Source organism: Rutidosis leptorrhynchoides, chromosome 11 (genome assembly GCF_046630445.1).
Source record: "Rutidosis leptorrhynchoides isolate AG116_Rl617_1_P2 chromosome 11, CSIRO_AGI_Rlap_v1, whole genome shotgun sequence".
Taxonomy (NCBI): domain Eukaryota; kingdom Viridiplantae; phylum Streptophyta; class Magnoliopsida; order Asterales; family Asteraceae; genus Rutidosis; species Rutidosis leptorrhynchoides.
The window spans coordinates 368,517,553-368,532,671 of record NC_092343.1 but is presented as its reverse complement, the minus strand read 5'-3'; the positions used below and the strand labels follow the sequence as shown (position 1 = coordinate 368,532,671).

The window sequence follows — 15,119 nt, the reverse complement described above, 5'->3', positions numbered from 1 at the left end:
TCTTTTGATACTTGCTTGGATGTCGAGTATACATGCATATTTGGAGCATCTTTTTGGCTACTTTTAAATTGTGTCGCATAGGTTTCAATTGTACGTTTAACATTGTAATGTAACTAGCCGTCGAACTTCTTTTGTAAACTTGAAACACCCTTTTACATTGAAATGAATGCGACATATTTTGGTCAAACGTTGTCTTAAAGACTTATGACCATGTAATGGGACCTACGTAGTCGACGCCGTCACTTGACGATTTGTCGGGGTCGCTACAGATTCGACTTTACAGACTTTGCTTACCGTGTCAGAAATATTAACTCATTTAAAGATTTGAGTTCAAAATAAGTCGAAATTTTCCGAGTCGTCATATAAACTCTAAAAATTATATAAAAATCTGTTAATTTTTTTTACAATACGATGCCCAAAGAATCTGTTGTTAGAGAAGTTAAAGGATTAGATACTTCATATATCTATATCTATATCTATATCTATAGTTAATATTAAAATGCTATAATGATTATATCATTATTAGGCTAATTCATTTGTTAAGGGAAAAAAATCAAAAATAAAAAGAAAAAAATCTAAGCATGGCGGGTGATGTCATTAATCAAAATAATTTTAAACTAATGTTAAATCTTATTAATTAATTATTATTATTAAATCTTATTAAAATTATTTTAATTATTAGAATTAAATAATTTTAAATAATTTTAATTAAATATTTTGAATTGAGTACGAGAAAGTATAAAAGCTAGGCAGAAGAAAACCAATTCTAAATTTATATTTTAATTTACATTTTTTAAAATAAAATGACAACCATTATGTGATTCCACGAGTCATTAAATAAAATTACTTTAGCATTTACGTTCACTTAATGCCTAAAACATATCATTAAACTGTTTCGTTTAAACAAACCAGTAGTTCTACGGGTTATTTCACTAGTGTTTGTATTATTTCTCCTTACACTCTTGCAGTTCCTAACTTATACCCAGCACGCACCATAACATAAGTTATCCTGGATCATAAATTGTCAATCTAATTTTTTTTATTTTTAACAAATTCTAAAAATTTTAACCCTATCAAATAGAACTCATGTAAGTCGTTTAATATATTATCATCGAACATAAACAAACGAATCCTATAAACCGAATAATTAATACATGACATGAAACACAGAAAGCGAGGTTTAATTCTAGGATAATCATAGTAAAAACCATGCTGCACTAGCTTATACATCCGGCTACAAGAACTGTACATTCAAATTACCCATTAGTAAACAATCCAACAAGAACACTCAGATTTTAACTACAACTACCCGAATAAGTTAAAAATCAACTAAATCAGTAACCGTTTGTTACACTATCGCCTTCCCCAGTTGAAAAAACGAGTTTTTTTCTTAACCAAATATCCATCTGTAGAATCCGACCCGCTAGCATCATCATCGGATCCATTATTATCAGGAAGGAGTTTGATTCTATTCGCGTTCTTGATCATCCATTCGGTGAATTCAGGTGAAGATGCCAGCTCAGCAACTGATTCTCTCGTTGATTCTTCTGTAAATTCCTCCCATTCTTTTTTCGTGAACTTCTTTCTGTCTGGTGTCTTGTGAAACGTCGAGTAAAAATCATGTTGACTTTCAGTTGACCCTGTATTACCGGATGCGCTCATCGGTCCTTCGTTAATTAAAACAAATAATGACCAAATCAGGGAATAATAGTAATAACTTTATGCTTGAGCCAAATTTACATATATTTTAATGTTTTTATTATGCAATCATGGAAAAGATTGAGATTAAGTATTATGTCCCGTTAATTTTTTGTGATGATGCAATCATGGTGGACCCTAACGGATATAAACAATTCTTTTTATAAAAAACGAGCTAATAGAGGTGACGAATGGGTGCTTTCGGTTCGGGCTTTGGGTATTGTATCGTAATTGGGTGAAAAATGGTAAAACTATTATAAAAATGGGTCAAAAAGAGTCGAGTTGAAAACTATCCAATGCATTTAAGGAATAACAACCGGATAAGTCATTTTAATAAAAAAAAAAATTTACTTCAATTTTCATTATGTAATTACTTACACAAATATGATGATATTAATCTTTGGTAAACCAAACCACAAAATTACCCATTTTGACCCATTACCCAACCCGCCATCCCCTCATATTGATCTCGAGAACCTGAATTGATATCATTAACTACTTATTGGTGTAATAAGTTAGTTTTGGTGTAACAATTAGCCAATTAAAAAAAAAAAGTTAATAATAAAATAAAAAAAAGGTTGAAATTTTCATCGAGAACATACCTCTAACCGGAGAATTAGACCAAGAGAACGAGTTTTTTGGAACATTCCACATATTTACCGAAGGTCCAAACTTTTTTGGTCGACTAAGAAATTCGGCACGTCCGACTTTCGGTGTTCGTTGCCCACTTAATCCCCACAAATTTGGGTTCTTATAAAACTTGGGCGAACTACATGAAATAATAGCACCATATTGGTCAAATATCATGATCTTATCAGTCAACTTCACCTAACCAACAACTTAGTATCATGAAAATTTTATATAAGTTTACTGAATTATGCTTTGAACACTTATCTGGTATTGGGTTTTGTTGTTGTTGTTGTTGTTGTTGTTGTGTTATGCTTTGAACACTAAAGAGGTGTTTGAATCAGTGTTTCATAAGTGATGATGTGATATAGAGTAATTTGAATAAAATAATTAGTTGTAACAAATGTGGTTCAAAATAAAGTGTTTAAATGGCATCTTTTGCTTGAAAATTAGTCGAATAATTAACTGCCAAAAAATATTGAAAATTTGGAAAATGACATACTATTGAAGCATTTTAATCTGAAAGGACAAAATGCCCCTTAATCTACTTAAATAAATGAGGGTAATATTGAACTTACTCAGCATCGTGCCACTTGATAGAACTAATCGCGTAATATAGTGCTAAACAAGAACCGACAGCTGCAAATGCCAAAGGAGTGTCGATAGAGCTCTGAAAACAAACAAAAAAAAATATAATAAATAAAAATAAAATAAAATAAAATAAAAATTGTACAACACTGGAACGTAGGAAACGGTTAAGATTTTTGATTTAGGGTTTATTAATAATAAAGCTTTTAATAAAGAAAAAAAATAAAAAGATTGAAATAATGAGAATAGCTAACCATGAATATACACGTGACTGCGATAACGCGCATGGCCCATTTAATAAATTGGGCTACATCATCATCAACGTCTCCATCTTCTGAAATAATATATTTGCGTACCAACCAATAACCAAGTCCAGCCCCTAGAAGAATTATTAAAAGCAGCGCAAATACGGAAACCTGCACGATTAATTAAATGGCATATATGTATTATTAAACAAAATCCATATGCTAAAGTCGTGTTTAGTAACATATAAATTAGTTTATTATTATAATTTGATCCCTTTTTCGGTGATATAATACTGCTGTAATTTGTTTCTGATAGCAAAAAAAAAAAAAAAAAAAAAAAAAAAAAAGTGGTCCTGACTACCCGAAATAAGATTTTTCGTGTTCAGACTACCCGAAATATTCATTTTGGCAACTAATAATCATATGACAAATCAAGAAAAATTAACATTGGTACAAAAAAAAATGTCTCCAATTTATCGGGGACTTACTGGATTCTGCATCTCTTGACTGAATCCGAAATTTGCTAGGATTGAATTGATAAAAATTGCAACATAATGAACCAGAAAAGATCCAGCACCAACCTGAAAATATATAAAGAAGAACGAACAAATGATGAAAACAAATAAAATCATAACATAAACCATAATAAATATCCAAATGCAAGAGGTGGCAATTCGAAAACAAGTTATAAATGACTCGAGCCTCGACTATGGTTAGTTTTTTTTTTTTTTTTTTAAATCACAAATCAGAATGAAAACAGGTCATATAGGTGAAAACAGTTTATAAACTGTCCAAAGTGTACCTCAAATGCATAAACATCCTAGTTTGTCTATTTCAACCACTTGATAATGGTTGCAGTAACATACATTATGTTATACTTTTTAACTTCATATTGATAAAAAAAAAAAAAAAAAAAAATAAAAAAAAAATATTGGAGAAAAAAGTTGTTGCATGTCAACACTGGAGAAAAAATACTCAATTTCAAGCAACAAAAACCAACACTATTTATATTTATATGATACTTGCACTAAGGTAAAATACAACAGTTCTAACACTCTGTTCCATTCCCAAATCAAATTTATAAATTTATTTAATGATTATATTAATATTAAAATGTAGCAATGATCGATGCAAACTGTAAAAGAGATCTTACCAGTGAGGTGTACATGCTTAAATAAAAGGCACTTTTTCTGCCAGTAGGTAATAACTTCATCCCCTGTTCGATTAAACGACAGTATAGTTAGAAACATAATTAGTTAAACATATCAGATAAAAATAATAATAAAATAATGTTAATATTAGTAAATAAATAAGGTTCCTAATTGGTAAAAGCCGAAATGTACCTGATAAAGAAGTATGAGAACTACAGCTAAAACTCCAATAGCCATAGAACTGGTATAGTAAAACGGGACCCACGTGCTAACAATGGGTGCTAATATTAGCAATACAATTCCTACTGCAAGCAACACGTAACGCCATTCCTGAGACACTGCACAACACAAATTTTCAAAAACAAATGTTAACCTAATAACATTCAAGCTCCAAAGATTCGAAAAAAAAATAATAATAATTACATATATCGTCCAAAATCAGAAAGTCTTTCGAATACTTTTTGTCCAAAATAATCATTATTAGTGTTATTCATGTTAGTGTGATTCATGTTAGTGTTTTTTCGAATACTTTTTGTCTAAATCAAAGAGTCTTGCAAGAACTTCAGAAATAGAAAAAATTACATATATCGTCCATATGGGTTGGTCTAAATTTCACTGGCAGTCCTTTAATTAACTTTATTACACTCATGATCCTTTCTTTAATTATCTCTTAGAATTATACATACGAACTTTTTTTTTTTTTTAAATACTGATTGTGAAAAAGGTACGCAAGCTCCTAACCTTCATCAAGAGTGACTGTTACCGAACCAGAAAGTGCGCCATTGAACTTCACATCAACAAATCTTTGATCATAAGGTGACATTATTGAACTCCATAACCCTTTATGTATAGATCTCCAATCATCCTTTTCACACTCGCATAACCCGAGTGAAGCGTTCCTGAAATTAACTTTAAAGATTAACGTTGTTGGGCAAGAAAATGTAGCAATTTCGACCCACTTAATATTTTAAGCTTAAACATTGGCCGTGTTATATGTTAAAATGATTGAATGAGCCAAAGCGAGAAACTTAGCAAAAAAGTAGATGGGTCAAACAAGTTGTTAGTCGACTATACATTATATTTGATAAAGACAACTTAACAAACAGCTTAATGGGTCAAACAAGTTGTTAGTCTACCATACTTTATATTTGGCAAAAAAAGATAACAATTTCGACCCGCTTAATATTTTGAAATGGTTGAATGGGCCAAATCGAGAAAATTAGCATAAAAGTAAATGGTTCAAATGAGTTGTTAGTCAACCATACTTAATATTTTGATAGGGACAACTTCCTAAATCGATTTATTTAAAAGATAAACTCGTGTCGTGACAGTGTAGTTTTTGTAATCATAATGAACGCGTTACTTATATAAATTAAAATGTGTTTGCAGGTCAATTCAAACCTCAACCCATATTGACCTGCCCATGATGCCACCTCTAACAGCTTCCAACAAAAGAATAAAAACATGTTTACTTACGAGTGAAAGCAGATTTGAATCCTACTATGCAATCTGTCAGGGATCACAACCGAAGGAACCAACATAACTCGATATGCTTTCGCATAACTCTTAAGTTTCAGTCTCGAAATGCCATGTACGGGAACACGTTCGCAAGATTCCACGTCTTTAGATCCCTGAATTAAGCCATGAATCGGTTTAAGTGTTACATCTATAGTCGGATGGCCCACATCAATGCCTGTAATTTCAAACAATGAGAGTGATTAGTATTTTGAATCTGAAACAAGTTTTAATATTTGTGTAATTAAAATCACGAACAAACCCTAGAGCAATCGAACCCATAGAAAGTATACAAACAAAAACCCTAAATGTCCTTTTTAGAATAAATTTACTACCCAAGAACATAATTTGATCACCCAATCACATATATCTGATAAAAACTTTCATGGGTACTAAAAAAATACCCAACAAAAAAACCCTAAATTGAACGCCGTTATAATAATTAACTTCAACTAGTAACATACTAAGATTAATAATAATTAAGTTTATGCAATATATGGTTACTGTAAACGCAAGTTAAACAAACCCCCCAGTTCTCAGATTACAGTTGATAAAACTTCAATTTATTAAATACCCAGAAATAAAATCAAAAACCCAACAAAAAAAATATAAATACCCAAAAAAAAGTGCGCACCTTTAAGTAGAACTGGATCATGATTAAGGCAAAAGGACACACAAAAGAACCAGTGGATAATTAATAATATGAGAAAAGGGGAAATGGGTTTAGTGTTTTTAGTGGGCATCGTTGGGTTTATGTGATTTTGCTTGGAATAATGAGAGAAAGGAGCGAAATTGATCTTTGAATTTGTAGAAAATATATTCATCGGAATGAATTGTTTCACAAATTACTCGTTGAATTTAGATAACACTTTTTGCGTTTAGACCCTTGGGTTGTTTGAATTTAGAAAGGGTTGTTTGTGTTTAGACCCTTGGTTATGAATTGTTTCACAAAACACCCCTTACACAAATGGTGCTCAACTAATTAGAGTTATTATAGCTTATTACGGACGTAAGAGTGCATATCATGAGTACGAATAACTCGACATCCCATCACATTGAGTGATAACGAATTAAAATCAATGTTAGTACAATGCTATTGCAGAAATTTTGAAGGTAAAGTCAGTGATTGGTGAATGGTATTTTGAGACTTTGACAAAGAACATCGAAGGAACGTGAGAGTGTAATGGTGGAATTTTGAATCTTTGCAAACTTCTAAAAAAAATAAGGGAACCTTGACCACTCATGCTCAAACCATTACAAGTTTAGTGTCGCTAGTTCATTGGATCACATTCTTTTTTTTCTTATTTGCTCCTATTTCAGTTTCTCGTTTTGAATTTTATTTTAGCGTCAATGTATATTTCTAAGACTCGTTGGATCCGTATTTATTTATGGGACTTGAGAAAATTGATCCAATTGACTCATTTTTCTATTTGTTTAGGACTCGGTCGGTTTTACACAAACCCAAATTTTTCTTTTTTATAACCTATTTATTAACCGGAGGTTTATTCGGGAGCAAAGTCTATATTCATAGAACATTGAGAGGAACGACTTTCTCTACTATTGAGTTATTTCACTTTGGATGGAGATATAACTTATCTTTATTTTAAGATAAGGGGGATTGTCTATATCTTACTACCCTCATACCTAGGGGTGTTCATCGGTTCGGTTTTCGGTTTATTCGTTTCGGTGTATTCGGTTTTGAAATTTTTTTGGGCAAAACCGAAAATCGAACCGAAAACCGAATTCAAAGTTAAAACCGAACCGAACCGAAAACCGAATTCAAATTTGAATTCGGTTCGGTTTTCGGTTAAAACCGAATATTATGAAAAAACTGAGAACGAAGGTAGTTTAATTATGGCGTTACTGATGTCTTAGTTATTTATATCCTAAAACATTGACGTACTATTAAATTATAAAGAATTCGATGATTTATTAATATTTACAGCTTAATTATGACGTTTATCGCTTATGTAATTAAGAAGAAGAACATAATAATTTGAGTAACATAATTATATTGTGAGTTACCAAATCGTCATATAGATGAGAATATATTTTATTGATTGGATCCCAAATTATAATGACATTAAAACATAAATATACAAATTAAATATATAAAAACATTGAATTCAGTTTTGAATTCGGTTTTCGGTTAAACCGAATTCAGAATTTTCAAAACCGAAAACCGAACCGAAAACCGAATTCAAATTCGGTTTCGGTTTGACTCGATCCGAAAACCGTTTTTCAAATTCGGTTTGGTTTTTTCTCGGTTTGGTTTCGGTTTGGTTTTCGGGTTCCACGGTTTCAAACCAAATACTGACCACCCCTACTCATACCCCACTTACGTGGGATTGGATTTTGTTGTTTATTGTTTGTTTGTTGTTTGCCATGTATAAACTCTATGGACTAAACTTGTAAATCAACTATATTGGAAGGGATATATTTGCAAATTACTTAACAAACAAGCAAAGCCCGGTTCTATTTATTTCAATTCAATCAACCCGAACCGACGAAATTAGGGTTTATATCCATTCGCCGCCCGGTCATCCTCAATATCGTCGTCTTCTTCACTAACCCTCATTTATCAACAAATTATCAAAGTTGTCGTTTATATGTTATCCACCATTTCATCCAATTTCATTGGTCAACACCACTACTGACAGTCACTCCTACGCATGCTTTACTACACTCCGACTCAAACCCCCGACCCGAGCCGATGAACATTGGGTTGGGCTTTCGACAGCCGAACCAACTCGGACCCGAGCCTTGTTTGATTGAATCTAGAAAATGGATGTTGGTGTGAAGGCGAGAGATGTGAATATGTGTGTATTAGGCGGGAGGTTAATGGGTTTGAATTTGAATGTGGGTCGGGTTGTGGTGTGTGGAACCCGGTGGGTCAAAAGGGTGGGTGTTTGCGAGTATGCAGGTAAGGTGTTTGTTAAAATGCCTCTGTGAAATATAATATTTTTCAGAATGTGTGTCATTTTCAATTGAGTTAAGTTGTGACTAAATCATTCACATTTTATTGTTAACTAGCAACAAAATTAAGGTTAACCTATTAACAACCGAAAAAACCCAAATTGTGCTACTGTTTTTCTTATAATTGGGATTTTTCCTATTGTCCTGATTCTTGGCAGACCACCTAAATATGTGCGTCTGTCGTAAATATGGACGAAAAGTATGAAATGTTGTTTTTTTGTGGGCGTTTTATAAAGTAAAGAATGTCCACAAAGAACCTACATACATTATTTTTAATTCTTGATTTGAAGTACGTAATTCAATTTTGATTTTGATAGTTTGTGCTATTGACGCATTTAGTGATCTTCTACTGAATAGACATGGTTTGTGTCAATTGTCCTAATTCTTGGCATGCAACTTAAGTATGTGCTGTGTGCGGTAAATATGGACAAACAGTAATCATGTTGGCTTTAGGTGGGTATTTAGTGAAGCTAAAGATACCCACAAAGGACCTACATACATTGTATGTTATATGATCCTTGAAACTCAGTTTATGTCTTTTTTACCCAATACCGGATTGTGGTTAGAATATGTAACTTAATCAAACACAAGTGGAATATGTATGAACATATTTATATTTATCAATTATAAAAATATAACTTGTGGGAACAAGTTTGGACTTAATCTCTTACGAAATGAGGAAAAATGAATCGTAATGATGGTTAATTTCTAATTGCTGAGCATGGGAAAAATCGAGTAATGGCCCAAGTTAAATGAAAGTTGAGAAAATCATCCCCATATTGACTATTATATTCTTGTTCGTACTGCATTTGATGTCATGCTATTATGGATCGAGTAGTTCGAACAAAAATATAATAGTCAATATGGGACAATTTTTTCAATTTTTATTTAACTTGAAAACTATTACAATTGAAATTGATAGCTTTTAAACGTTTTTTTTTTAACAGCGATTGGGATCAACCGAGGGTGACTAAACCACTCGTTGCGATCATCTCCCGTTTCGACTATGCTGATGCAGCGATAATAACTCCACCCCCATCGCTGCCGGGAGGAAACCTTGAAACCGATCCAAGGGCACGGCCAAGTAAAACCCCCTCCCCTTTACCCCCCAAATGATATGGGAAAGGTGCCATGGGTGGATACTTCATAGCAAAGATGAAATTGTGTTTTTAATATGTAGCCAGCGGGGGTCGAACTCCTGACCTCCCTTTAAAGGAGGCAGGCCACCAACCGCTGGACCACATCACAACTTCTGATAACTTTTAAACGTTAATACTACTATTTACTACTTCCATTTTTATATTAAATGCAAACAACCACTATCCTTTATCTTGGACCATTGCTCAATTTTTCTCATGCTTAGCTATTAACGTGTAACCACCATCACAATTCTTGTTTACTCGGTCAGCGGTCAACAAGAGACTAAGTCCAAATTGTTCCAACATAATGTTAACGTAGTAGGCTATAGCTTACACCAAAACAAGCATGTTTGTCTTGACAACGCGTATTAAGTTGCAAAAAAACTTGGTTAGTAGATGAATACTAAATGCCACATAGAGATTCTAGTCGATCATTTTCTTAAATTGTAAATGCAAATCATAAGCTATTCTTTTAGAATTATAGAATGGGCCACTTTGACCATTTTTTTTTTATGTAGTGTCAGTTTCTCTAAGAAAGATCATATTACTGCATGATGCAAGAACAACTTTTTAATTATATAAAATTTATGCAGCTTGTTTAAACCAAAACAATGGTAATCATCATCTAGGTTCAAGCTGTTCATATTAAGTATGCTGTTATTTGAAGCAGGTGAAGCATTGGAATATGCTAGCTGCAGCAGCGAAAGGTGGTGTTGTGAACTCTGACGTTTGTTTTCGACTAGAAGTTTGTGGTTTATCAGCCAGTTTTGTACGATTGCTATGCAATGCTGTTACCTGTGAATTATCACATGATGGTTCATAATTTATTTATTTGTATGGTATATACGTAGATGTGTCAATATCAACCTTTTTATCTACGAATACGTAGATTCGGGTTATGGTTATGGTGGTAACGCGTCAAAAAGGGAACCTCGCCCCAAACCCGGCCCGAAACCCGTTGGGTCCCCATTTACTTGCATACTATCGGGTTTCGGGTTTTTCCACGGGTAAACGGGTATACCCGATTAGTTATTTTGTATCTATTTTTCAATAAGTTATCAAATCAAAATATCGAAAAATAATTTAACTACTCCATGTTTAAAGTATTATAAAATATCACGTACAAAAAGTTGATTTAAAAGTTTCTAAAATACTCAACTCGTTTTTAAAATAAATAAGAGAAATCTTTCATACATTAACAATATAATACTAATACTAAAATTTCACATAAAAATTATTATTAAAATTCCTCGGGCCAGGTACAGGGGTATGCGGGTCGGGTATACTGGTCGGGTAAACGAGTTTGTATCCAAAACCATACCCGAACTCGAACCTGGAATTTTTTTTGTAACCATCCCCATACCCGGCCCATGACCCGACAGACTCGGGTCAGACCCGGCCCAATTATAATGGGTTTCGGGTTTCTCCATCGGGTACGGGTCATTTTGCCATCTAGATGTGTCAATATGAACCTTTTTATCTACGAATACCGTAGATTCGGGTTATGGTTATGGTTATGGTGGTAACGCGTCAAAAAGGGAAAATGAACAGTGAAAATAGAAGGGTGTAAGTTGTCTAGAGCTTCTGGAATACTGAGTATGGTTAAAGTTAGCTAATTTTTCCCTACAAAGTTTGATAAAGGTCGAAGTAAGAAAAAGATTTTGATTTAGGGGTATTTAGGTAATATTCGGGTTTATAAACTTGAGTTATTAAATCAATTAGTTCAATTAGTTTCTTTGAATTGTTTTGTACAAGGCTAGTCCCGAGAATTGAAGTACCTAGAACGAGATGAAAAAAGGCTCTTAGGCTGTAACGAATAATATAAGCATTTTCAAACAAGGTCCTTTGAGTCTTGTTAGAATGCTAGTTGACTTTGATTTCTTCTTTTTCTGGGGCCTTTGATTGTTGTTTTTAGGTCTATTGTGCTTCCTCTTCGCTGCCTCAGTTGTGTGTCTCTAGTTCACATGTTTTTCATATCTCCGATTATATTTATAGATATAAAAAAATTAGGCTCCTGAAAATTCTGAGCTCCGAGCGATCGATTACTTTGTTCCTCTTCCGGGCCGCCTTAGTTTGGAACATTTTTAAATAGCTGTCATAATTAATGTCAGCTGAACGATACTGTAAGCTGAGTTGCATGCCTAAAATAATGTTTATATGTTTTGACGCATTATCTCTTACCTATTTGACCCAAAAAAATTCCCCACCTCTAACTTATGGGTATTATGCAATATTCTACATGTCATTGCAAAGCCATGACGGTTGATGCGCTCGTACGCAACCATAAACTGGCCCTTGGTATAATGACCGTGGGTGATGGATTATATGTTAAATTTGTTTACAAATTATTATTTATCTATGAGGTATGCTAACTTTGAACACCTATACACATTATCAATTTAGAACTTAACAATAAAAAAACACCCTTATTATCTTCTAAAAATATCACCCTATTATAATAAATGCTAATATAGCATATATGTTTCCACAAAATATTTAAATACAATGTAAATTAATAAAGTGCATTCTAAATGAAATCTAAGCAAATTAAAAGGTTGTGAAATCAATAAATTTTCGGGACAAAACTTAAGATCAGATAATGTATGTACTATTAATGTACTTAAATTTTTGTTTGTGGCTTTCGACCCCATTTGATGTGTTAATAACTTGGGAGCTAATACTTCCACATTTAAATTTACTTTTCCACCATCTTTATATATTTTTGTTCTAAAAATATCCAAAGTTACTGATTAATACTAAAAAGAACAACTTGTTGGGTCTAAAAAAAAACTCTATCTATATGTAATGTAATTTAACAAGTTTATTTTTATAAACTTATTAAGAACAACTATTTTAGGAATAAAATGACCAAATGACGTGATGTTTCAAATAGAAACAGTTTCCTACATTTTCTCCCAATCTCACAAAATGCCTCATGCCTTGTTCTCTGTTCTTCCACATAAATCATTCTCTCATTTCAATTATCGTTTTCAGAATCACTCTCCCGGAAACTAATCTCCGGTCGAATTTGATTTTCAAGAAGAAAAAAGAAATGCCTTCACAAGGATCTTTGATCTATAGTTTTGTTGCTAGGGACAAGTTGATCCTTGCTGAATATACAGAGTTCACGGGCAACTTTCAAAGCGTCGCTGCACAATGTCTTCAAAAACTTCCCACAAACAACAATCGGTTCACGTATAATTGTGATGGCCACACATTTAATTTCCTCCATGAGCAAGGATACAGTGAGTTTGTTGATTGATTTTGTTGATTTTTTAGTTGTTTTGTGGTTTTCTTTGTTATTGTTGTCTAGATTTGCTACGTGATGGTTGGTGATCATAATGTATTCATGTAAAAAACAAGAAAATTTACATGTGTAGGATAATGTACATATTGTTGTTGTTGATCCTATGCTTAAACACATTTAAGCTAATGCATGAAATGTTTATGTTTATCTGGAACCGATAAATGTATAAAGTTTTTCCCGTTCAGGTTACTCAGGAATGTTAATGAGATGTTCACGATATAATTGGTATCTCATGACCCTTTTAAACCTTTTCTCTACTCACTCATAAGTTATAATATTATGCTAGTGGGGTTTGAACTTACGTCTTATCGGGATATCAGTACCCCAACCACTAGGCGATCTTAAGATGTCAATGTTTATAATAGATAATGGGCAATGTTAATCCCTTCATTTGTTGTTAATCACTCTTGGTTCAAAATCGTGGTCAAATAGTTTAAACCATATATATCAAATGATTCATTGTCTGTTCACCTCCTTTATATTCAAACATAGTTTCACATAACTTCAATTGGTTGTGATAGCATATTGTGTTGTTGCGGTTGAATCTGCCGGAAGGGAACTTCCCATTGCCTTTTTAGAGCGTGTTAAGGACGAGTTTTATAGCAAATATGGCACAGGAAAAGGCAAAAATGCTGGTTCCAAAAGTCTAAACAAAGAGTTTGGGTATGTCTACTGCTTACATTGGCCTTTAATACATAAATTTTTTTTTTGCGAGTTGCCAACACTTTTTTGCAATTTTCAGATCGAAAATGAAAGAACAAATGCGCTACTGTGTCTCACATCCTGAAGAGATCAGCAAGATAGCTAAGGTTAAGGCTCAAGTTTCTGAAGTCAAGGGAGTTATGATGGAGAACATTGAGAAGGTAACTTAAATGGCTTTTGAGTATAAATTTTAAACCGAGATCACATTTATATTGTATATCAAAATATTATCCCCTTCCTCGAGTAGCCTGAACAGGAAAAACTTTATCAGTTTATGAAACTATTAAGGTTTTCATTGTTTCTAGTGACCTTAATTCAATGCATTTCAAAACATTATTTGTTTTATAACTTGTGGTTTGTGGTTATAAAAGAGTATTAAATCTACATGTCAATTAAATGATACTTTTGTGCAGGTTCTTGATCGCGGAGAGAAGATTGAACTACTAGTTGATAAAACTGACAATCTTCGCAATCAGGTTTGTCTAAAACAACATAATTATTTCAATTCGTAGAAGCTGAAAAAACATTGTAGATATTTACTTAGGGATTGGTTGATAATACTAGAAATTGTAGATATAATATCATAACTTGTTATGATATTATAGGCACAAGATTTCAAGAAACAAGGAACCAAAATGAAGAGAAAAATGTGGATTCAGAATATGAAGGTGAAACTGATAGTTTTCGGCATCATTATTGCCTTAATACTCATCATTATTCTCTCGATCTGCCCCGGCTTCAAATGCTTTTAAATTCCTCACATTTTTACACGGCTACATTACAATTGTCGACTTCTAGATTGGCTATCATTTTTGCTCATACCCGTCTACCACTAAGACGTACCATGGATGGATTTATGTTATGGATGGTTGATGCATATGGTTCATTCCTTTATAGTTTGGGAAGCTTTCGTCTCCTTAGAAATTTTGTGTAGCTAATCTTTGATAAAAATCGGTGCATTTTGTCATCTTCAATGATCGAATTCGTTGTTGGATTCATTTTTACTATATAAGATATATATGAATAAGATAATGTTCTCCAAAGAAAGCAAAAGTTATCTTTATGAATGTATGGCTAGAACGTTTACGTGTTTTGGTGACATCCTTGGTTCCATTTATATAAGGATGAATTAATTGTATACTATGTATCAAATTTTGTCGAAGATTATGGT

At 32.9% G+C, this 15,119-nt stretch overlaps 2 protein-coding genes and 2 non-coding genes across 4 annotated transcripts; 3 read left to right on the top strand and 1 right to left on the bottom strand.

The window, feature by feature from the left end:
- Positions 1–1,098: 1,098 nt before the first annotated feature.
- Positions 1,099–6,632, bottom strand: LOC139877421 (uncharacterized). Its single transcript, XM_071864849.1, has 10 exons — positions 6,459–6,632; positions 5,786–6,002; positions 5,051–5,208; positions 4,502–4,647; positions 4,312–4,374; positions 3,647–3,739; positions 3,168–3,329; positions 2,904–2,995; positions 2,301–2,467; positions 1,099–1,667 (listed from the first exon to the last, which is right to left on the bottom strand). The coding sequence occupies exons 1-10, from the start codon at positions 6,565–6,567 to the stop codon at positions 1,354–1,356; spliced, it is 1,521 nt and encodes a 506-aa protein (XP_071720950.1). The 5' UTR covers positions 6,568–6,632; the 3' UTR covers positions 1,099–1,353.
- Positions 6,633–8,962: 2,330 nt separating this feature from the next.
- Positions 8,963–9,069, top strand: LOC139879314 (small nucleolar RNA snoR103). Its single transcript, XR_011770161.1, has one exon. It is a non-coding gene; the product is annotated as a small nucleolar RNA snoR103 (small nucleolar RNA).
- A 127-nt stretch (positions 9,070–9,196) lies between these two features.
- LOC139879313 (small nucleolar RNA snoR103) lies at positions 9,197–9,303 on the top strand. Its single transcript, XR_011770160.1, has one exon. It is a non-coding gene; the product is annotated as a small nucleolar RNA snoR103 (small nucleolar RNA).
- A 3,688-nt stretch (positions 9,304–12,991) lies between these two features.
- LOC139876758 (putative vesicle-associated membrane protein 726) lies at positions 12,992–14,900 on the top strand. The gene is made up of 5 exons (XM_071864133.1): positions 12,992–13,184; positions 13,768–13,909; positions 13,989–14,109; positions 14,362–14,424; positions 14,554–14,900. The coding sequence occupies exons 1-5, from the start codon at positions 12,992–12,994 to the stop codon at positions 14,698–14,700; spliced, it is 666 nt and encodes a 221-aa protein (XP_071720234.1). The 3' UTR covers positions 14,701–14,900.
- The last annotated feature ends 219 nt before the right edge of the window (positions 14,901–15,119 follow it).

Excerpts from the sequence above, each read along its gene's own strand:
- LOC139876758 (XM_071864133.1), top strand. The coding sequence starts at position 12,992 with ATGCCTTCACAAGGATCTTTGATCTATAGTTTTGTTGCTAGGGACAAG. Across the intron at positions 13,185-13,767 it reads CCTCCATGAGCAAGGATACA|CATATTGTGTTGTTGCGGTT; the intron begins GTGAGTTTGTTG and ends TGGTTGTGATAG. Across the intron at positions 14,425-14,553 it reads CTGACAATCTTCGCAATCAG|GCACAAGATTTCAAGAAACA; the intron begins GTTTGTCTAAAA and ends ATGATATTATAG.
- LOC139877421 (XM_071864849.1), bottom strand. The coding sequence starts at position 6,567 with ATGCCCACTAAAAACACTAAACCCATTTCCCCTTTTCTCATATTATTA. Across the intron at positions 6,003-6,458 it reads TGATCCAGTTCTACTTAAAG|GCATTGATGTGGGCCATCCG; the intron begins GTGCGCACTTTT and ends TTGAAATTACAG. Across the intron at positions 5,209-5,785 it reads ATTCAAATCTGCTTTCACTC|GAACGCTTCACTCGGGTTAT; the intron begins GTAAGTAAACAT and ends AGTTAATTTCAG.